Raw genomic sequence first — 23,319 nt, forward strand, 5'->3', positions numbered from 1 at the left:
AAGCGTCTGGTCTCCGATCACGCCACTGCGATTTGGACTGCTTGTTTACTGGACAGCTGGATGCCAAAAACGGCCTAGTCAAGTTTTTCTTTCAACTGATCTAGTCAAGATTATCTTCAACATAGTATTATTAGTTAGGGTGTTTTGACTAGCAATCGCATCAACGCCAACGGCGTTGAAATTTGACCGCTGCCTCAACCCCAGTTCAAGACCAACATATTGGCCGAACTCCATTGACTCCAGGACACAAACATGAGAAGTGCCTGGCGCCATGCCACCATGACTTAGACTGCTTGTTTACTTGAGGCGGTGAAAAAATAAACTACTCGAGAGTTTTTTTTTTCCTTAAATCGACCAAATCAACATTATTTGAACATAGTATTATAGCTAGGCTGCTAAGGTGTTATAGTTGGAAACACTGCCGACCATATCACATCGATCCTGCATGGTGCCAAGTGGCAACTTTAGTGAGATCTTGTATTAGTTTACAGAGTACTACGAACATTGGTTTCGTTTATATAACATCGGAGAGGTAGCTCTCTTTTGCCAAAAAAAAAAGATAAACCCAAGCTAGCTAGACCCCCGAGCCTAACAGCAACAATGGCTACTGTAGTAACGAGCCTTCATCACCACCTTCTCTCCATCTCCATTTGTCTCTGCTACTCACTGTCGTTGCTAGTCAGTGGACCTCTGGGCCTAGCTACCACGCTCTCCTTGAGCTTCAACTTCTCCAGTTCTAGCTCCGGCGACCTCTGCGACACGGAGCTCAGGTGCGAGCGTGATACACGCATGGGCTCCGACGCCATCGAGCTAACGAAGAACGAGATCAAAGGCAACTTCTTCAGCATCGGCCGGGCTTCCTATGCGCGCCCGGTGCCGCTCTGGGACAATGCCACGGGCGAGGTGGCCAGCTTCTCCTCCAACTTCACATTCCAGATCAGGCTAAAAAACGAGACGGACGACCGGCTTCGTCTCTGTAACTTAAGCTTCACGCCCAACGACGGTGTGGCTGATGGTATGTCTTTCTTCCTGGCGCACTATCCGTCCAGGCTTCCTCCCAACAGCCACGAAGGGAACCTCGCTCTCTTCAATGACAGCAACAACTTGAACGCCATTGGCGACGGCCGTGTCGTCGCGGTGGAGTTCGACACCTTTCGCAGCGCCTGGGACCACAACGACAACCACGTCGGCATAGACGTGAACTCCATCAACTCCAGGGCCTACACCAACGTGGCGAAGCGCCTGGTCTCCGACGATAACAACACCATGACTGCCGAGATCAGCTACGACAACCGCACAAGTGTCCTGGTCGCCCGTCTCCACATAGACGGCGATGAGCCGCTTTACAACGTAAGCACGTCGGTGGACATGAAGAAGGAATTGCCCGAGAAAGTTGCAGTCGGCTTTGCTGCACCAACTGGCATGTGCGTCGAGCTGCATCAAGTGTTGTCTTGGTCGTTTAGCTCCACTCTAGATGATGTCACAATGGCTACTAGTCCGCGACAGTGGCTACTAGTGCCCGTGCTAGTGCCTTCCACAGTAGTAGCATTTCTCGTGTTGCTCTGCGTCGCCGCCTTCGTAGTCCATCGACGACGCGTGTGGGAGAGGGTAGATGATTCCGACGACGAAGCACGTGAGCAAGCTGAGTTTGAGAGAGGAGTAGGCCCTAGAAGGTACCGCTACCGTGAGCTGGCCGCCGCCACCAAAGACTTTGCAGAGGAGGGGAAACTCGGGCGAGGGGGCTTCGGTAATGTCTACCGAGGCGACAACCTTAGCGACCATGACCGCCCGGTGGCCATCAAGATGTTGTCTGCGGAATCATCTTCGCAGGGGAGGAAAGAGTTTGAGTCGGAGGTGAAGATCATAAGTCGCCTGAGGCACCGGAACCTTGTGCACTTGCTAGGCTAGTCCGACAGCCGCAAGATCAGAGAGGTACAAGATCAGCCTTGGTCTAGGATCTGCACTACGCTATCTCCACACAGAGTGGGATCAATGTGTGCTGCATGGCGACATCAAACCCAGCAACATACTACTTGACTCATCATGCAACACCAAGCTTGCGGATTTCGGGCTGGCGAGGCTCGTGGAGCATGGAGCAGGGCCACAGACCACCAAGATCATCATGGGCACCGCTGGGTACATAGACCCGGAGTTCATCCGCACCCGTCGGCCGAGCGCCGAAGCCGACGTCTACAGCTTTGGTATTGTCTTGTTGGAGGTCGTGTCCGGTCGGCACCCGGACATGGAAATGGAGCAATCAGGCGACAAATTCATTCCGTTACTCAGGTGGATCTGGGATCTGTACGAGAAGGGGGCCGTTGTTGAAGCAGTGGATGAGAAGCTAAAGGGAGGAAACTGGCAGCAGCTGCTCGATGATGACGGCGACTATAAGTGGCAGATGCACCGCACGCTTGTCGTGGGGCTCTGGTGCACGCACCCCTGCCCGAGTGCGCGGCCGTCGGTCATGCAGCTCATGAACGTCTTGCAGTCCAAAGATGTCACGCTGCCAAGCCTGTCACAGCCGACATCCGACATCTCCCTTGGAACACATGGAGATAATGCGTTGTCATCGGCCAATGTTTGCAGCGAGGTGTCTTGGGCAATCAGTGGCAGATGACCATATTAACTTTTTACTTTACTTTATAGTAGTTTGTAATAAAAAAAGCTTCACCGCCTCGTGAAAGTGGCGCCATCGTCTTGCTATATGTCTTTTTGGTCATTTAGGGTTGATGTTCGTGCAGTTTTCTTATTCCAGCTTTTCAGTAATGTTGTGAGTGAGACGTGGCAGAGTTGTACATATGAGTGTACGTATCGAGTGTGTACTACCACTAGCTACTGTTTGCTTTGTGCACTAGTCGTCACCTGAACTTCTTTGATTTTTTTGGAATTATGGTGCTTCGAGCTTTCATATTACTAGAGGATACCCCGCACGTCGCTGTGGGAATTAGTCGATGAAAATTTTGATTGATAACATAAGAACCAAAATAAAAAAATGCATATGACTTATTATATTTGATTTTGTATAGTTGTAACAATATTTGTTGAATCTAAGTAGAATAATTAAATAGAAAATATTTTCCTATGCATATCAGATGTTGTGGTGGGTCTTCTCACATGCATAATTGCATGTCGTGGTGAGCCTTATCTCACTCATATTTATATGATGAGGTGGCATGATTACATGTTGAGATAAATAAGTTAGTGATGATAACTCTCTTAGGTGTATATAGGATAGGATTACCTTTTTTTCGCAGGAAAACCTTCCAATCTATTATCTGTTGCCAAGTCGTACAAAGAATATTAGAAGTAAAAAAAATCCAGGTATGTGGACCACCTAGCGGTGACTACAAGCACTCGAGCGATCCGAAGGCAAGCCGCTGTCATTGTCTCTCCCTCGTCAGAGCCGGGTAAACCTTGTTGTAGTAGACAGTCAGAAAGTAGTTGTGCTAAGGTCCCACAAGACCAGCGCATCAAAACAGTAAATGTTGTCGATCAAGATAAGCGTAGATCCAAAATTCAGAAGGATTCAACCTATAGACACACAAACATAGACAGGATCCAAGAGAATCCATGAAGTCAAACGCCGATCGAATCATATGAGATACGCCGGAGACATACCTTCACACGCTCTCCGAGAACGCTAGACACACCGGCAGGATGGGGCATAAGCAGGGAGAACCTTATTATTCCATATTCAGAAAGCCACCGTTGCCTCGCCTTCCAGAACAAGATGCAAAACCTCACGAAACTCAGGAAAACACCTACAAACGGAGCCCTCCCATCGGCACGGTACAGAATCCACCTACCACCATGCCTCCATGGCCCTAAGGTCATATGTGCTCCCTCCGTATGTTCGTATTGAAATATCTGAAAAGACTTAAGTTTAGAAACAAAGGGAGTAGTTTATTGAGATCTTATCATGAGGGAACATAGTTACTAAACTTATGTTTTCATTTATCACTATCATATGAGATAGTTACAGTGTGATCATAATAGACCACGGTTCATCTATTGTTTCACTGATGTAGGTCGCCTCCCTCTAGTCTGCGCTTGGACTTCCTACAAACCTCTCATGTGGCTTAATATGGGAGCTCTCTCCACCTCCGCTGGCCCAGACGACTTCTAGAGCATGGTTTGCCTTCTGCTGATGTCGAGGATCTTGAATTGCCGCTACCAAGTTGTCTTTTGTGTTGTGTGACCCTCCATGACCAAATCATAGCAGTTGTTGTCTCCGATCTCTCAAATCGAGTGTTCCGGCTGCTTTCCTTAGGCCTCCAATATTCTCGCATGTTTCCCGTTAACCCCTCCACTAACTTGTAACCCTCTGTACTGAGGATTTAGGATGCTTACCGTCACTTCGGGTAAATTCAAGTGGGGCGTCTTCCACCCTCCCCCCCCCCCCCCCCCCCCCCCCCCTCCCCCCTTCCCCCGACGTTGACTTCTTAAAACAAAAGCACGAAGATCGAAGGTGGCCCGAACCATACTTCCTAAGCCACTGCTCATATGGCTTTTTTGCGGGGTGAATCCTAGGTTTTATTCCTCGGAATTAGTGTTACAGTCTGCTAATACAAACTCATTTACATTGTCTGGAACATGGCGCAACCAACAGGCGGTGCTACCCCCAGATCGACAAATATTGGCTAGACTATGAGCAACTCTATTTTGACTACGCTCTATCTTTAATGAAACAAAAACCCGAAGATCCAAAAGCGTCTAGATTTTTCGCGTTAATTGACTATAAGTTGACCAGTCCAGAGACTCATCAGTCAAAGAGGCAATCGCAGTCGAACTATCAGATTGGATAATCCGACCATTGCGAACTCGGTGATAGGCCGTCCAAGATGGCATTGATCTCTTCTTCTAGGGCATCTTTGCAGTGAAATAAATGATGATATGCTGCAAGAATCACTGCTCCTTCACTATTCCACGGAATCACCTGCCTCACCGGACTCCTTCACGAATGAGGCGTCCACTAATAGGGCCACCGAACCAGCGGGTGGTTTTGTCCAAGGCAGGCGTGGAGTTCTAAGAGCATTTCCAGCCGCGTTTTCAGGAAGGCCTCTCCAGATGATTTTTTCGCGCCGGCGTAAAAAAAGGCTCAGTCGCGTCTCAGGAATCCGATTTTCGCCGGCCTGGGTCGAAAACAGCGCCGGCGGACCCAGGACGAATCCGGCGCGCTGGGGGCGCCCGAGGGTGCCGGGGCGAGCTGTTTTGGCGCGAAAAAGCCGCGGGCCAGCCGCGTCAGCGACACGGCGCCTCGTCTTCCCCCAACGGCCTCGGTTCCCGCGGGGAATCAATGGCAAGGCTGCCGCCGGTCAGCCTTGCCATTGATTCCTCACGGGCGGCGCGTCACGGGACGGCGCGCCGACGCCTCCCCTCCCTCGCACGCGTACACGCGGGCGCAGCGCGGCTATATAGCCGGTGGCCTCACTCGCCTGTGCCCACACCAGCCCCGCCCCTCGCCGCCGCCCAGCCCCTCCCTCTCCCTCTCCCTCTCCCGAGCACCGCCGCCCAGCCCAGCCCCTCCCTCTCCCTCTCCCGAGCGCCGCCGCCCAGCCCCTCCCTCTCCCTCTCTACCTCTCCCGAGCCCGTCGCCATGGCAGAGCGTTTTCCCGGAGACGAGGCGGCGGCCAACGGCTTCGGCCGCCGTTCGCTCTGCGAACAGGAGTCCTGGCTCCTGTTCCAGGCGAACATCCCGGCGCCGCCGGACATGCGCGCTGGGCCGATGGGGTGGAGACTCAGCGACGGGGGAGTGCCCATTCCCCCGTTGCCCGACGCCGTGGCCAAGCCCAAATACTTCGCCGAGGAGGTCGAGGTCGTGCGTGCCTCCCTCACCGACGCCCAACTATCCCTCCCCCGGTACGCCGCCGACAACCACGCGGCTTGGGCGGCGTACTTCGAGCGCCGCTAGCAGCAGCGGTTGGCGTCCACCAACGGCGCGCCGGTGGTCGGCGGCCTGAAGAACAGCGAGGGGTGCCACCTGTGGTGGGGCGTCCCCGGGCGCACACTCGAGGGCGTGCTGACGTACCTCGAAGGCGGCAACGACCCGTCGTTGGCGTACCCGGCGAGGGTGGCCGCCCTGGCGCACCACCGACGCGCCGGGCCATGGGCGCGAAGGAGGTTCGTGTCCTCCTCCTCTTCTTCCTCCTCGCGATCTTCCTCGCACTCCTCCGGTACTCCGGCCCTGCTCGGCGTCAAGGCCGAGCCCGCGGCGGAGACGCCGCTCGGCCGGCGCACTCGCAGCGCCGGCATCGTCATCAACGAGGGCGGCCGGCGCGCCTCCTCGTCGGCTCCTCCTTCGTGCTTCGTCAAGCCAAAGACGGAGCCGGGGCTCACGCCGGTGAAGAAGGAGCCGGCCGCGCCGGTGAAGACGGAGCTCGACGACGACGACGCGGCCCTGGAATGGGCGCGCAGGGACTCCATAGCGATGGAGAAGGAGCACCGGAGCGCCAGTGCGCCGCCCTGCGCCGCTTCGCGGAGCGCCGACGCGGCCGTGACGAAGGCGGAGTCGTCGTCATCTACGACAGCGACGACGACGACGACGACGCGCCGCCACCAGTCCGCCATGGCGACGCCGGGGAGGGGTCCAGCAGGGTCGCCCGCGTCAAGGAGGAGAAGGCCGACGACGACGACGGCGGTGAGGATGGCGGCGACGGCGGCGACTTTAGCCAGTTTTTTTAGATTAGTTTATATATGTGCTATGTAATGAAAATCCGCGAACTTTATCGAAATATATGCCCAAGTTGGCCGAAATTTATCGTGTTTAGCTGAACTTTGCCGAACGGTGACGAAATTTGCTATACAAATTTTATTTTTAAACGCGCCTGGGGCCGGCGGCTGGGGACCAACTCGCCCAGGCCCAATTTTTGTGCCGGCTCACCCCCAGACGGCGATTTTAGGCGCCCTCTGGGGAGCCAACGGCTGGAGATGCTCTAACCGGTGCAGGTTGGAAAAGTTATCAATCATAGGGGATTTGCCCTTTCTAATTTCCTCAACACTTTTTTTCAACACTTTGCCTATCAGAATGATGAACTGGGGCAAGGTACGTAGCTAGAGAAAAGATTTAGATACTTCAGTAGGAGGCACTTCCTTTCCATGGGTCAATTCATTCCTCAGGATTAACATTTTTTTCAAATACATGATTAACAAAAAAATCAAATATATGTTTTGATGTCTATTTATTTTTTGCATGCACATCATATATTTTTTGTATGCATTGAAACATTATTATACAAGTTTAATATTTATCAAATACATGATTATAATTTTGTTCAAATACATGTTGAAAAAAATAGATACATCTTAAACATATTTCAAATAAGCTCTGAAACATTTTTGATTGATAAGATTCGTTCTTTTAAAATACGTGAACATTTTTCTACATTTGCATAATTTTTTTTCTAAAAGTTTCAGGAACATTTTCTAAACACATGAAAATTTCTTTAAATGTCCCATAGAATTTTTTTTGTAAATGTATGAAACATTGTTTTCGAATTACACGATTAATTTTATGTACATTGTATAAACGCTTTCTTTAAATGTTCCGTACATTTTTTTAAAATGCGTGAATGTATTTCAAATGTCACAAACATTTTTTTCAATGCCATCAATATTTTTCAAAACTCATGCTAACAAATTTTATACGCTGCCATTAAGATATTGCAAATTCAATGTTCTTAAATTTTTGAAGTAAATGTAAGTGTTGTAACATATGTAGTTTGAATTATTCGCAAAAAAAAGAAACAAAAGAAAATCTGAGTTGGAGGTTTTGTCTCATATCCCCATATCTCAACTCTAATGATGAGCTAGGGAGTGCAGCCCTTCAAATCTTATCTATCTGTCGGATTACGGATTCCGGCAAACCCTTGAGGTTCGAACACTGGGGTGCACACAAAGATCTCTCTCTCCCTAGCTCGCTCTCGCAACGATCTCAAGGCCTAGCTCGACGAACCCAAAGAACAAGAGACATGAGGGTTTATACTGGTTCGGGCCACCGTTGTGGTGTAATACCTTACTCCAGTGTGGTGTGGTGGATTGCCTTGTAGGCTGAGGATGAACAGGTACAAGGAATGAACAACCTCCTGAGGAGAGGTGTTCTTGAACTCGGTGAGCTGGTGTGTGTGAGGATGGTCTGAATGATCCGTCCCCTTTATGGTAGTGGCTAGTCCTATTTATAGAGGCCCTGATCCTCTTCCCAAATGTTAGGCGGGAAGGGATCCCACAACGGCCAAGTTTGAAGGGAGACAACTAGTACAAGCTATCCTGACAAAAGGTGGTCTTCGTCTGCCAAAGGCTCTGGTGGTGACACGGCCGTGGGTTCCGCGGTGACCTCCTTCCTGCCGTCCTGCTGATCTTGGTCTCGTTGCACCGATATAGAAAACTTTGCCTGATGCCTCAGGACTCCGCGCCTGCGCTTGCCCCTTTAGCACCAAACAGACAACTGGTACTCTGCGCCCGTTGGTGCCCGCCTGGCCTTGATCGTCACGGCTCACGGCACGCGCACCTCGCTCCTCAGGAGCCAGCCTAGCGATGCCGCCCCTGAGGAGGTCTTGTGTCGTCCGCCTCGCGAGGCTTGACCCCTCGTGAGGGTCTTGAGCGGTTGCTGCTGAAGAGGGGCCGTATCAGGCCGTTGGTGGAGCCGCAGGCAGACAAGTCTGGGGACCCCGTTCCCAGGACGCCGACACTATCTAACTATTCTATATAATTAAAATGACAGTTTGGACTAACTATAAGCACACCAAAAAGTGTGGCTCAAGACAACATAAGCAAGCAATCCACAAAATCATTTCCTGTGCGATACTGATTTTTCCACCGCAGTTTTGGCACAAATAGCCCGCGGTTTCAGCACCGTGATAAGAGGTGGCAGCGCACGACTGAATGAAAATCTCATACTTCAATGGTATTCCCCTGAGAATGTACTTATTTTATTTTATTTTGAGTGCTTGTACTTATGTTTGAGAGAAGTTTCATACTGTAGTATAGAGTACTAAACATGGAGACAACATTGGCCCAAGCTTACTAGCTGGGCCTCCCTGGCCTATCCAGAATGGGCCAAAAGGATTATTGCCTGCACACTTCAATTGAACTGAGACCTTGGGAGATTCTGAAATAAAAATTACTGAGATCTTGGGTCTCGGTTACCCAAAAAACAATGAGAAATAAACAGTCAAACAAAAAACAATGAGAAAGACTGTATACTACTATGGTTTCCGAGGTTTTTAAGATATAACCAGCTTTGTGTCTATCCATTACTGGAAATTTTGGTGGACCTCGAGAAATTCCTACCGCGTTTAAAAATTAAATTTTTTAAATCTAAACGTGACTACAAAAAAACTGAGTATGAAACATACTCGGCGAAGTCTCAAATAACCGAGTGCTGCGCTTGGCTTACGGCTCTCGGTTTAATTTGGAGTGTCATTTCACGGGTACTCGGCTTACCTATGAGCCAAGGTAAAACCAACGGCTCTCGATGAAATAAAGCCACATGATGCATCTAGCTAATGCCAAAGAGAACATGTGTGCATATATCATCACGATACATATTTTGACGCTATATTGGTTTGCATGCGAAATTTGTTTAAAAGTTTCCGGCAAAAGTACCCCGAGCTTGAGATTTTCCGGAAACCGTTTTTCTCAGCCCCTTGCGAAGAAAAAGCGGAATCGAAAGAAAAACCTTGGCGTTTGTATGATCATGCAAAGTGTGCGCGTATATATGTACCTACAAGATATCGCAAATCGAAAGAAACTTAACACATGATGACAAGTAGAAAGACGGCAAGAGACTATGCTATGGATGAAATTTGAAAACGAAACAACATGAAATTGAGCGCCAACTGCATGCTAGTACTATTATTACAAGAACACGCGGAGGAAATATCCCCGTCGCGCGGAGATATATATGATTTTCATGCAACTCATGCATGCATACACATTACACAAGCACAGTGCAATTAAAGGACGGTAATACAGCACATGCCAGTTGCTGGCTGGTTTATGGAAGTTTAGTTATTATTCTTCACCGGGATTAACTATTGTTGGTCGGTGAGCATGCAGCGGGCGTGCCGGAGTAGCTAGGCCGGCGCGCCATTTCATCAACGCCGGCGGTGTCCGGACGGCTCCTTCTGGGAGTTGAAGTAGACGACGGCGACGGGGAGGCCGAGCTCGTGGTTGGCGGCGAAGGCGCGGGTGTTGAAGTAGGCGCGGTCGTCCGGCGACGCCGCCGGGACGTAGGGGAAGCGCGTCTTCTGCTCGAACAGCACCAGCACGTAGCGGTGGATGCCCACCGGCGGCCGCGGCCCCATGTACGGCACCACCACCTCACCTGCATGCACCACAAATATATACACCCGGACGTAATATATCCACCGTGCATGAATGCATGGGCGGCAAAAAAGACAGAATTTGCTACTTCCTTCATTTTAAATATGAGTTTTTTTGATATTTCAATGCGGACTACATACAAAACAGGCGAGGAAGTACACCTACATGTAAGCTACTAGCTGTATGTGTCCTGCATGCGCGGATGTACACGTGTCGCAGCCGGACACGTGGGATGCTTCCAGGACGAACGCTTGGTCGCAGCTTGGCCGTCCGGCGGCGCGGCGCCGTTGCGGCGGCCATGCTTGCGTGCATGCTCGAAAGTTTGTGCCATGCGATCGCACGCATATGCATGCACCGCGCGCGTGGTGCACATAAGATATAAACCTTGGAGCACTGTCGTTATCTTGGATATTTTATGCACCGTATCTTCTTTTCTGTGGTCATCGCAGGAAGCGGCCACCAAACAAGTTTGTTTTGTTACTTGGGCTTGGGTACATATGTAGGTGTGGCCGGTCGTCTAAGGCTGCGTTGCCATCGCGGCGTGTTACGGTACTCCACTTTGTTTATTCTTTTTTCTTCTATTTTATTGTTTGTTTAACTCGTTTTTGCCTATGTTTATCGTTGCTTTCCTACAACTTACTATTAAATTAGCATACAAACACAATTCAGCAACCACAAACGGGGTCTAGATAGAGGCATAATAAGTAAATGCCGGATATAGCGGAAGGCCTTAAAAGTATGGAATCATGTAACATGTTGTTCATTTTATATCAGCTACATATTGTGGATTCTCGCAAAAAAAAGTACTAGTCAGTTTTGTAAAATATTGGAATTAGGCATTTGAGTGAATTTTCTTTTTCGCAAGAGCTATTTTAGTAAATATATGGGAAGGTTCACAAAATACTCTATTAGCACCAATGGATTGTATTGTTAGAAGGATGTGAGACCAGTTGACACACAACGTCATCCTTTGTGGTTGATGAACTAATTTCATAATTAATCTCGTTGGTGAAAAACTACCGGTGAAAAAAGGAAGAAAGAAAGATTAACTGAAGAGTAGAAAGGCAAATAACTTGTTGGGCAAATCAAATTCTAACCGTCCATCGCAATAAAAGGCATGCGTGAGCAATCATAGTATGAATGTACGCATGTCGGGACCACTAGGTATCGACATACAATGATAAATGGAAAACGACATGTGTTGTGTATGGTTGTGACATGTATAAGGGCACATGGGGTGACATGAGCTATCTCTTACATGTGACGGTTGGGTCTTAGGTGAGATAGAGGACTTTACGTACGATCCAAAACCGGCTCGGGCAAGAGATGAACTTGGCACAATGACCAACGTATTGGCAATATATGGTAGGTTTGGAGCACGTGTTTATGTGTGTGTGCGTGGGGGTGGAGTGGAGGTGGGGTTTAGTTATATGCAAGTATTTTCATCGAATGTGTTCTATTTTTGTTGTGTTTGTCTATTAGAGCATCATCATTTATAAGGCCTAAGCGGACACTAAAGGTGAAGATTGCTAGTAAGGCCATTACTAGAAACGTCAGTGTGGGAAAACATTACAATAATATGAGTAGCACTTATTGTTCATGGTGTCGAGAGATATGGTAAAAGAAGCTTAAAGAAATGAAAGAATAGAGAAATATTTAGCTCCTAATTTAAAAGCCTTAACTAAGATGATGCTAGATGCAAAGTGTCGAGACAACTATAATTCTACTCGTCGAGATGCGGGAGAGGCGCAGTGTGTGTTCCCATGGCTCAAATGGTTACTCCTAAAACAACAATACTGAGAACTAAGTGTGGACCCAAACATAAAATCAAAAGGGGGCAACTAAAAAGAAATAAGACCCCCCCCCCCCCCCCCAAAAAGTACAAGTCATCATACTGAAATTTGAAATTGCAGTACAGTAATTAATTATGACATTTCTACTATAACCAAAGTTGTACATCGGCGATACCGTGAGAGACACGCAAGAACGATAAAATAAGAGTGCAATTTACATGTGAATGGTTAATTGGAGTACAATGTATTGTGAGTGTTATATGAAACTAATGATCCATTTGTCATAAATAAAGTACTAACCTTTAGTTGCATCTGTTCCACCCGGTATGTTAACCACTATCCTGCAGACACAAATGAATAAAACGCACGCAGTGAGTGCAGTAGGAATCAGTTAATAAATAAAGAAGCTGGACGATGATGATATCCATATCTCCAGGGTGTGTGCGTGTGGAGATCTATGGAATTGACACTTGTTTAATTGTGAGTCAGGTGCCAAATCATACATACATACATAGCAGCAGCAGCAGCAGTAGTAGTACATACCAGTGGAGGTACTCCTTCATGGTGGGCTCGCTAGGGCTAGGCGCGTCAGGATCCGTCATCACCTGCAGCAAGCAAGCATGTACATCCATGGATCACCATGCACACACATACATAAATCACCATCAAGTTCCCATGCATATGAACAAGTGTGTATATCCACGAGTCCATCGAGGGCGGGCAGGTGCATGCACGCATGGGGCCGGCCGGGGCGGGACGTACGAGGGTGTAGAGGTCGTTGCGGCGGCCGGAGATGCGGACGAGCGGCTGGTCGGCGGCCAGGGAGGGCTTCACGTGGCAGCCGTTGCTGAGGTCCCTGGCGCCGTAGGCCACGGCCATGGCCACCGACGGCACGAACATGTCCACCACCTCGCCGATCACCCGCCCCACCACCAGCGGATCAACGAACCGGGACATGTTTGCTCCTCTGCTCTGCTCTTTTCTCCTTGTCTTCCCCTGCTTTTCTCTGGACGAGAGCCAACGACGACCTGTACAAATGACGCATGGCTGGGTGTATATATGGCTTACGCTAAGCAGGTGGCTAGCGCGGCGGATTATTAACTGAGGGTTTTGTCACGGGGGTTGGGACTTGGGCTACCCTCCTTGGCGCCATGCGTGCATGCAGCCTACGCATACGTATCGATCGCTGATGCGTGCATGGATCATGCATGTACAGGTCAAGCGACACGTAGCCGGGACATGGCCTCTGGAAGGACCGGCGTGCCACGTGTGGGGTGATGATCTGGGTGCGTACTGCGTGCCTCTCCCGCCAGCGAGACAGACAATCCGCTGGCTGGATCCACCAGCTGCGTGTGTACTGCGCATGCATGTACGCATGCAATGCAGTGAGCCAGTTGTTTACAATCACTCGCCGAGCCAGATGCATGCACTTCCTTAGTCTGGGTTTTTTCTTTCTACAGCGCGTATCGGTGCTATTTTTTCGACGGCGTTTTTTTCCAGATGAATTTTTCATCAGCCCACTATACTTTTGGGCTTTCTGGCCCAGTAACCAAGCATATCTTCTCCTTCAGCCGAGCGAACCCTAACCAACCTACCGAGCGAGCCCTTCCTAAATCGAACGAGGCGACGGTGGCAGCGGCGGCCGCCGGTGCTTTGCCCGTCTCCTCCAGCCACGGCCGGCCGCCTCCTCGGGTCGTCGTCGCCTCCTCGGGTCTTCGTCGCCTCCTCTAATCCTCTTCTCGGGTCGCTGTCGCCTCCTCTTGCTCCACAACTCGATGTCGGCGCCAGCTTCAGCGGCGGCGAACCAGGAACCAGGTAAGAGTTGCTTCAATTCATAAATCTTAAATTCTTAATTAGTCAATCTTGATTCTTGATGAACACCGATCCAAAAATAGTCAATCTTAAATTCGTAATTAGTCAATCTTAAATTGTCCATGACTTGTGTAGTTGTGTCTACTATCTAGTACTCTACTTTCTAATTAAATCATCTCCATGTTAACTTTGTTAGTAGTAAGCTAGTAAGTACTTGCTGATTGCTCTCAGTCTCAGACTCTCAGTGCTTGTACCTTGTAGTTAGTACAACCAGAGTTGGTACTTTCCAAATTTGGTACTAGTAAATGTAAATAAATACTTTGCTGCAATCATATGTTCCTTATTTGCAAGCCAGTTAAAATTTCTGAACATACTTTGTTGTATTCATGAATGTAGGCGGTGATGTGTCAAGCACAGCATCAACAGCTACATAGGGAGAAGGAGCACAGGTTGTTCCTAGATCAAAAGATCCAGCATGGAAATATTGCACATGTCCGGACATCAGCAAGAAGAACTGTCTAAGATGCATATTCTGCGGTCATTTGTCCAGCAATGGCACTAGTCGAATCAAATTGCACCTTGCATGCATTCCTAAGTCTGGTGTGGATCACTGTGAGAAAGTGCCAGCTGATGTCAAAGAGGAGATCCTTCAGTACTTGACAAAGAAGGGTGACAAAAAGGCAGCCAAGCTTATGGAGCAGAAGAGACGCAGAAATGGAGTTGACTTGAGCCACTCGGAGGGGGAAGAACAAGCTACAAGTGATGAAGATGGACTAAACCATTCTGCACTTGTGCTTCAGCCATCGAGATCAACAAGAAATAAATCTAAATCTTCAAGTGGCCCTATGGACAAATACTGTGAATTAACTCCCGAAGAGCTTGTTGCCGCAAGGAAGAGGAAACGTGGTGCTAACACGATCCAGGGGAAGCTGACAACTGAGAAGAGAGAACAAAAAAGGGCTCGTGCTTGTGAGTACATCTGCCAGTGGTTCTATGAAGCTTGCATTCCATTCAACGTAGTCACACTTCCCAGCTTTGACCTCATGCTTCAGTCAATTGGACAGTATGGTGATGACTTGGACGGTCCTACTCCTTATGAAATGGGTGGCCCAATATTGATGAAGATGAAGAAAAGAGTTCAGGAGTCCTTCAATGCACACAGGAAGACTTGGGAGCTTACTGGATGTATAATCATGACAGATGCATGGACTGACATAAGAGGAAGAGGGGTAATGAATCTTGTAGTTCATAGTGCTCATGGTGTGGTGTTTCTTAATTCTGTGGACTGTTCAGCCGTGAAGAAAGATGGGAAGTACATCTTTGAGCTTGTTGATAGATGCATAGAAGAGGTTGGTGAGAAGCATGTAGTTCAAGTTGTGACTGATAATGCAAGTGTTAATCAAGCGGCATCAACCTTGTTGAAAGCAAAGCGCCCCAACATATTTTGGAATGGTTGTGCTGCCCATTCTATTGATCTGATGTTAGAGGATATTGGCAAGCTTAAAAAAGTGGACTCTACTATGTCACTGTTTTCCTTTATGCACACACTAGAGTTTTGTCTCTAATGAGGGAATTCCTTGGGAAAGATCTGGTGAGGTCTGGCATTACAAGGTTTGCTACAGCTTACTTGAACTTGAAAAGCATGCTGGACAACAAGAAAGAACTGCAGAAGCTATTCAGATTAGATCAGATGGATGAAATGGGTTACTTAAAAAAGGTGAAAGAACGTGATTCCAACCGAAGTGTGCGCTCTGAAATTTTTGGACAGGAGTAGAACGTGCTGTCAACTTCTTTGAGCCTTTGGCTAATTTGCTGCGGCGAATGGACAGCGATGTACCAGCTATGGGTTTCATATATGGCGCTTTTTTGGATGCAAAGAAGGAGATTGCAGCTAGATTTGACAATGAGGAGGCTAGTATCCAGGAAGTGCTACACATTATTGATAACAGATGGGACAACAAATTGAAGGGGCCCCTACATAGGGCTGGATACTTCTTAAACCCATACTACTACTATGAAAACAAGCTGGAGATTGAGTTGGATGGAACATTTAAAGATGGCCTTGTTGTTTGCATGGAGAAGATGGTTAGAGATGGTAAGAAGGAAGATATAATGACAGCTGAGTGTCAGGCATATCAAAATGAAGAGGGGTCGTTTGGAAGGGACAGTGCTAAAAGGCAGCGGAGAAACAAGAACTTTGATCCAAGTAAAGAACTAAATATTTACATTGTTGAAATAAGATGTGTAGGCTGCAATGCAAATTAGATGTTGCAGCTTTGTTAACTGTTATTTGTTACTTGTTGATGCAGCTGAATGGTGGTCCAATCATGGATCAAGTGCACCAAATCTCAGGGTACTGGCTATGCGGATTTTGAGCTTGACATGCAGCTCATCAGCTTGTGAGAGAAACTTCAGTGTTTTTCAGCAGGTAAGAATGTAGTACAAAGTACAAACTGTCAACATATCCTTTATATGCACATATGTTTCTTTTTCTTACTGATGTTTATTTACTTGCAATGTACAATCAGGTTCAAGGCAGCAAAAGGCGCAACAGGCTACTTCATGACAAAATGAGAGATCTTGTCTTCATCAAGGCCAACTCCCAACTTGAACAAAAGAGAATGAACAAAGACAAGGATCCACTTGTGGACAGAACACGTGCAGATGTTGTGGAAGATGAAGATAACGAGTGGATCACAGGAATTGTGCCGGTTCTAGTTGTGGATACTACAGATGAACCTGAAGAAGAACCAATACCACAACCGAGAGCAAGAGCTGTTGCATCAAAAAGAAATAAAGCTCGTCAGCCTAGGAAGAAGTTGCTCCCAGTTTTTCGTGATGATGAGCTGCAATCTGTGCGTTCTTCTTCTGATTAGGATGATGATGCCATGGCAGCAAGTTCATCTGATTCTGATTGAGCTTCTGCATCGTTGTTGGCTGGCTCCTAAAGTCCTAAGTCCTTATTTCTGCTATTCTGGACCTTGCTTGTAGGTTGTTTAATTTATCCGTCTACTTTGTTTGTCTGAAATCTGAATATATGAACTCTGAACAGTGCTATATGCCTATATCTGGACCATGCTTTGTTATCTGAACAATGTTTTAGCCTTGGTTTTAGCTGCTGAAATCTGTCATTTGTGTTGATATATCTGTCATTTGTATGCTATATGCTGAAATCTGAATAATGTTTTGTGAAACGCTATTTTGCAAAATAGCGCGCTAATAGCACGCTATTTCGTTTATAGCGTTTTTTTGAAGGCTGCGCTATTTCAAATAGCGCGCTATTTTTTTCATTGCTATGAATGCATGTACGCACATCTTATCTTCATGATCACCTCTGAGAGGCTGAGCCAGCATATTATCTTGAGATTGATGAACTCGTCACGGAGGACTTCGTAGTCAACGGGAACCATGCTCACTCCGAAGCGGCGCTTGCAGCTGATAGAGGAGATCCGGACTAGGCGTGATGCTCGAATCGCCGTCGTCCTAGTTCCGGATTCGCTATAGCCGGGTAAGGAGGAGGACACGGCCATGGAGGAGGGGTAGAGCCGAAGGAGGAGGACGCAACCATGGAGGAGGACCGGAGCCGGAGGCGGCCGCCATAGAGGAGCAGGAGGCAGAGACAGAGGAGGAGGGGAAGGTGGCGGCCATAGAGAAGGAAGAGGCAGAGGAGGCAGATCTGGCGCATGCGGGCTTCGACATGGCCGACGCTATGGCGGAGTTTGAGGTGGCCAAGTGAAAAAGGCGGCGGAGGTGGAGTCCAACCGTCGTTTGCTGCACCAGTGGAAAGCGAAGATCGACAAGCTCTTCACTCACATGAAGTCCGACGAGGAGCCGGGCATCACTTGGCTCTAGTTTTCCACTCCCTCTAGTTTTTCACTCTCCATATTAGTTTTATCCTAAGTCAACTTCATGAAGTTTGACCAAGTTTATAGGAAATAATATGAATATTCTTTATCTAATAATAAAGCAAATTGGGTTTCTTTCGTCCGTCATGGCATTTTTTAGAAAAGTCCCTCTATTTCAAAGAATTCAGCCCGTAGTCCTGTTTTAAGTGAAAACGAATCATTATTTTCGTATTTTACACAAAAGTTCCCGTCTTTTCTTAAAATCAACCCGCCATCCGGTTTAAATCACACCCAAACCGTTATCTTACATTTTTCGAAACCCCCTGATGTTTTAGGTAATTCATCCGTGGATCATATTTAAGTCAAACAAATGCTTTTTAAAATCATCCATATCTTTTAAACCATAACTCCAATTTGAACATGTCATATATGAAATTTGATTAGAAAAATATCTAGAATATGAATATGAGATTATTTTTACCTGTTAAGTATTTTTAAATATTATTTTGGAATATATTTGAGTCAGACCAAATGATTTTCTAAATTATCTGTATCTTTTAAACCGTAACTTCGATTTTAACATATTATATATGAAATTTTATTAGAAAAATGTGTGGAATCTAAATATGATGTTAATTTTACCTATTAAATATTTTTAAAATATTGTTATGGAAGCAAACTTATAATTCATAGCGCAAGATCCGTTTTTTTCATACCGGCGGCGATCCAGATTGCAAATAAACATCCCACTATAACCATATAGGGAAAAGAAAACATCGATAACTACATATGCATACCTCTGAAAAATGTCGCAGAGGAAAACATCAGATTTCTCATCGCGAGAGTGAGAGAAAGCGAGAGAGAGAGAGAGAGAGAGAGAGACGGGTGGAGAGGGAGGAGAGAGAGGGAGAGAGAGACGTCTTAGGATTAACCATATTCAACACACGTTTTTTGTTGTTTTGTGTGAACACCGAGGCCATCGCCGGCGAGGGTGAGAAGGAGGATAAGCGGCAACACAAATATGATGCCTTGCAAAAATAAAGGAGATGGACCTATTGTGGTCTTGAGTGATGGTTGTTGAGTTAAGAGCGTGTGTTATGTTTTCTCTCCCGTTGCAACGCACAGGCTCTTTATACCTAATAATAATAATAATAATAATAATAATAATAATAATAAAGCAAATTGGGTTTCTTTCATCCGTCATGGCATTTTCAGAAAAGTCTCTCTATTTTAGAGAATTCAACCTGCAGTCCTGTTTTAAGTTAAAACGAATCGTTATATTCGTATTTTACACAAAAGTCCTTGTCTTTTCTTGAAATCAACCCGCCGTCCGGATTTAAGTCACATCCGAACCGTTATTTTACATTTTTTGAAAGAAAAAAACCTGATGTTTTAGGTAATTCATCCGTGGATCATATTTAAGTCAAACAAATAATTTTTAAAATCATCCATATCTTTTAAACCGTAACTCCGATTTGAACGTGTTATATGTGAAATTTGATTAGAAAAATATGTAGAATATGAATATAAGATTATTTTTACCTATTAAGTATTTCTAAATATTATTTTGGAATATATTTGAGTCAAACCAAATGATTTTCTAAATTATCTGTATCTTTTAAACCGTAACTTTAATTTTAACATATTATGTATGAAATTTTATTAGAAAAATGTGTGGAATCTAAATATGAAGTTAATTTTACATGTTAAATATTTTTAAAATATTGCTATGGAAGCAAAATTATAATTTATAGCGCAAGATTCGTTTTTTTCATACCGGCGGCGATCCAGATTGCAAATAAACACCCACTATAACCATATACGGAAAAGAAAATATCAATAACTACACATGCATACCTCTGAAAAATGTCGCAGGGGAAAACAACAGATTTCTCATCGCGACAGTGAGAGAGAGAGAGAGGGGGAGGGAGGGAGGGAGAGGGAGAGGGAGGAGAGAGGGAGAGAGAGACGTCTTAGGATTAACCATATTTAACACACATTTTTTGTTGTTTTGTGTGACCACCGAGGCCATCGCCGACGAGGGTGAGAAGGAGGATAAGCGGCAACACAAATATGATGCCTCGCAAAAATAAAGGAGATTGACCTATTGTGGTCTTGAGTGATGGTTGTTGAGTTAAGAGCGTGTGTTATGTTTTCTCTCCCGTTGCAACGCACGGGCTCTTTTGCTAGTTTATAATAAAAATGTATATGATGTGAAGATATATTCAATAATGAACCCAATGATCTTAATTTGGTATTAGAGATGTTAATAAAAAATATATAAACTTGGTCGTAGATAAAAAGTTTGATTTAAGAAAAAACTAATATGTAGTAAATAAAAACAGAGGGTAATAAATAAGCATGATAATCATGCAAACTGCATAGCTATCAATCACTTGTAGTAAAATTATGTTAATAGCAATATTTGGAACCTTATTGGAAAAATAATTATTGCTACAATATTTAGATACATTATAATCGAGCACTTTTCCAGCCCTATCAGGCTATTAGCATCTCAACCATCGGATCTACAGTTTTAGGCGTTTTTGGCCGTTGGATGCACCTTCCACTCTGCTAGGAGCGCTAAACGGATTGGGACGATGCTCCCGCAACAAAATCAGCGATCTACTGTTGTTTGGGCCTGCTGGGCCCGTGTTATCCAATTTCTTTCCGTCGCTTCGTCGCAAGTAAAAAAAGGGAATCATCCACTGCATATATGCACGCATTGCGGCTAGGCAAAGCAGCAGGTACGAGGCGAGGGCTTCTCCCCTAAAAGAATGAGGCGAGCGCGTTACACCTTCTTGGACCTCTACTGCTTTCAAATTAGCTCAATACAAGGTGAAGTTATTTAGATCTGGTAGCACCAGTGGATTGCATGTATAAATTATATGATGCATTATCATTTTGAGGAAGACATGCAATATTGACATGGTGTTACAAGGCGGCACATTCTGTTTCAGATCAGCATGCTATTACGTGATATTATTGTCCTTTATGTTTTTTTTCTGCTTAGATACTTCAACACTTACAACTTGATGATGTCCTCAGTTTGACTAATCAGACTAAAAGAGCTTGCTAATTTACATAGGAAAATAAGATAAATTCCATGATGTACTTTTTGCTTAAGAGTTATGTTGATACAGCGAAAAAGAGGGCAAAACAAGCACCGTTCTGCAATTAAATTTCTAAATAGTCGCGGACACAATTTACATGGTGTACTACTACTGAAAATGCTAAAAAATTCATGTATGTATATGGGTTCATAAGTGAAGGAGATAATTTTATCGGAATTCTTATTTTGAGATGGTTCGATGAAACATCATCATTATTTGTTACTAAAAAAATTGCATGTCGGTGGATCGGTTTTGAATCTAAATAATTTCCCTAACAGTGATGTCATGTCATTATACTGTTCAATTTTTTTCTCAATATTTTTCACCGTTTGTTCTTGGGGCACAGCAACAAAACACATTTTTTTACTGACAAAGAAGTAGCTTAATGAAAATTTCACCTTCATATTCAGCGCCTCTGCATATACATTAATAAAACTGAATATCATTTTATTGCCAAAATAGACGGGCGCGGCAATGCGCGCCACTATGGTCTAGTGATATCAACACTGACACACAAATGATAATTATGAGGTTTTTTCATAAAAATAATCAATGAAGGCTAAAAGCAAGGTGCGCTCTTTTGTAATGGATTTTTTTTTCTGGAGTTGAGATAGCTCATCATATATATGTATGATATGAACTTTTAAGGAATAAATATGATGTGCGTTCTCTACTTCGCCTTTTTCTCTTAAGTTATAATTCACCTTTCTTATGTTTATACTGATTTTTTTACCTCATCGTAACTCATATTATGATCTTTGTAAATGACATACATTATTTTACATAATAACTTAAGATACCGTTTTTGGTACATTTAGTATAATTAACAATGTAAAGACGATAATGCATATTTATGTACATATTTTTGAAATATTCCAATGTTTTTCATTACAAATATGTTTTTATTGCTAAATTTTATTATAGTTTGTCGCCAAAAATATACCCCCTTCGTCCCAAATTAGTTGTTGCTAAAATGGATGTATCCCATACATCCATTTGAGCGACAACTAATATGGGGCGGAGTGAGTAGTTTAGAAACTCCCCCCTTACATTGGATTTCATTATACTCTAAGCAAACCATTATTAGCACACTAAGTGTTTGTATGTGTTGCTTTTCAGAGTCGCATTGAATATCTACAAGACTACAAAACTCGAGTCTTCTAGATTTTATGAATCTAGCAAATAACTCGGTGGAGGATTCTAGAGAACAAGGCTACCAAGCTTAAGTGAAAGTCAATAGATGATTCTAGATTGTACGAAGTGACAACTAGTAGTTTGACCTCCAATATCGTCTTCGGTCCGCTCTCGCTTGGTTGGGGAGGGGATAGTTAGCTGCCAACACATCCATGATGTATACCATATATCAAAAGAATGCAGTTCATTATATGCATGAGTATTCATAATTTAAACTTCGTAATTGTACTAGTGCTCGCTTTATTATCTGTAAATGTTACTCCGTCCGATCCATATTAATTATTGCTGATTTAGTGCAGAGTTATACTAAATCAGCAATAACTAATATGGATCGGAGGAAGTAGTGTAATCTAACTAAGCTATGTACCCATTCTAAAAATACCGCTCAGAACCTATCCAGTTCTAACAGTAAAAAACACAACTCACAACTACGAGCAATGGCGGGGCTTGAGATGAAATTATGGGGGGGCATGGGCTGAAGGGGGGGGGGGGCAAACATGATTGCTTTAGGCTGATTTTAGTTGAAAATTAGACCAAATATAAAGGCATATGTGCATGTTTTTCTATGAGCTGGGGGGGCCATGGCCCAGTTTGGCCCCCAAGTAGCTCCGCCACTGACTACGAGTGAACAGATAATTAAAAATTAATCATCAGCAAGGATAACTAGAGGATGCAAAAAGTGAAACAAAAAAACCATCACAGAATAATCATCGCCCACTATTGGATGAAAAGGGGAAATAGAAGAAAGTCATCATGGAACAATTCACGACTACAAGTGGAACAACAAAATCAAGGACGTGAAAAAATGACCATGGATTGATTTGCAATTACTAACGTAATAAATATTAATCATGGAACAATGAATGATTAGATCTCTTCTCTCTCCGTTTCTCTATTTTTTTGGTCTTTTTTCTGGCCGAACACCGTAATTAAATATCCAAAGACCCGTAACTCCGATTAGGCTAGAATTTTGAGGTTTTTTTCGTAAAATTAGCTTGCTTGTGATATGTTCATTTTGCATCATGCTTTTATATCGATATTTATTGCACTATGGGCTGTTATTACACATTATGTCACAATACTTATGCCTATTCTCTCTTATTTTACAAGGTTTACAAGAAGAGGGAGAATGCCGGCAGCTGGGATTCTGGGCTGGAAAATGAGCAAATATTAGAGACCTATTCTTCACAGCTCCAAAAGTCCTGAAACTTCATGGAAGTTATTTCCATAATATATAAAAAA

The 23,319-nt window shown here is 45.1% G+C and overlaps 3 protein-coding genes across 3 annotated transcripts; 2 read left to right on the forward strand and 1 right to left on the reverse strand.

Moving 5' to 3' along the window:
• The first annotated feature begins 600 nt into the window (after window positions 1-600).
• Window positions 601-2,617, forward strand: LOC125542211 (L-type lectin-domain containing receptor kinase IX.1-like). Its single transcript, XM_048705159.1, is given in 2 exon segments — window positions 601-1,922; window positions 1,924-2,617. Coding segments are annotated over 2 exon segments (2,016 nt in total).
• A 7,175-nt stretch (window positions 2,618-9,792) lies between these two features.
• LOC125547452 (protein MOTHER of FT and TFL1 homolog 2-like) lies at window positions 9,793-13,132 on the reverse strand. The gene is made up of 4 exons (XM_048711316.1): window positions 12,876-13,132; window positions 12,657-12,718; window positions 12,414-12,454; window positions 9,793-10,321 (listed from the first exon to the last, which is right to left on the reverse strand). Exons 1-4 carry the CDS (start codon window positions 13,068-13,070, stop codon window positions 10,092-10,094), a joined length of 528 nt encoding a protein of 175 aa, XP_048567273.1. The 5' UTR covers window positions 13,071-13,132; the 3' UTR covers window positions 9,793-10,091.
• Window positions 13,133-13,714: 582 nt separating this feature from the next.
• On the forward strand, window positions 13,715-17,047 carry LOC125547453. Its single transcript, XM_048711317.1, has 4 exons — window positions 13,715-13,928; window positions 14,322-16,131; window positions 16,235-16,353; window positions 16,454-17,047. The coding sequence occupies exons 2-4, from the start codon at window positions 15,747-15,749 to the stop codon at window positions 16,799-16,801; spliced, it is 852 nt and encodes a 283-aa protein (XP_048567274.1). The 5' UTR covers window positions 13,715-13,928; window positions 14,322-15,746; the 3' UTR covers window positions 16,802-17,047.
• Window positions 17,048-23,319: the final 6,272 nt, after the last annotated feature.

Source organism: Triticum urartu, chromosome 3, assembly GCF_003073215.2.
Source record: "Triticum urartu cultivar G1812 chromosome 3, Tu2.1, whole genome shotgun sequence".
Classification (NCBI taxonomy): domain Eukaryota; kingdom Viridiplantae; phylum Streptophyta; class Magnoliopsida; order Poales; family Poaceae; genus Triticum; species Triticum urartu.

Bases quoted from the DNA above. Each gene is read 5' to 3' on its own strand.
- LOC125547452 (XM_048711316.1), bottom strand. From the start codon at position 13,070: ATGTCCCGGTTCGTTGATCCGCTGGTGGTGGGGCGGGTGATCGGCGAG. The intron at 12,719-12,875 runs GTACGTCCCGCC...TGCTTGCTGCAG, and splicing joins GCAACGACCTCTACACCCTC to GTGATGACGGATCCTGACGC. The intron at 12,455-12,656 runs GTATGTACTACT...TTGTGTCTGCAG, and splicing joins ATGAAGGAGTACCTCCACTG to GATAGTGGTTAACATACCGG.
- LOC125547453 (XM_048711317.1), top strand. From the start codon at position 15,747: ATGGACAGCGATGTACCAGCTATGGGTTTCATATATGGCGCTTTTTTG. The intron at 16,132-16,234 runs GTAAAGAACTAA...TTGTTGATGCAG, and splicing joins AAACAAGAACTTTGATCCAA to CTGAATGGTGGTCCAATCAT. The intron at 16,354-16,453 runs GTAAGAATGTAG...ATGTACAATCAG, and splicing joins ACTTCAGTGTTTTTCAGCAG to GTTCAAGGCAGCAAAAGGCG.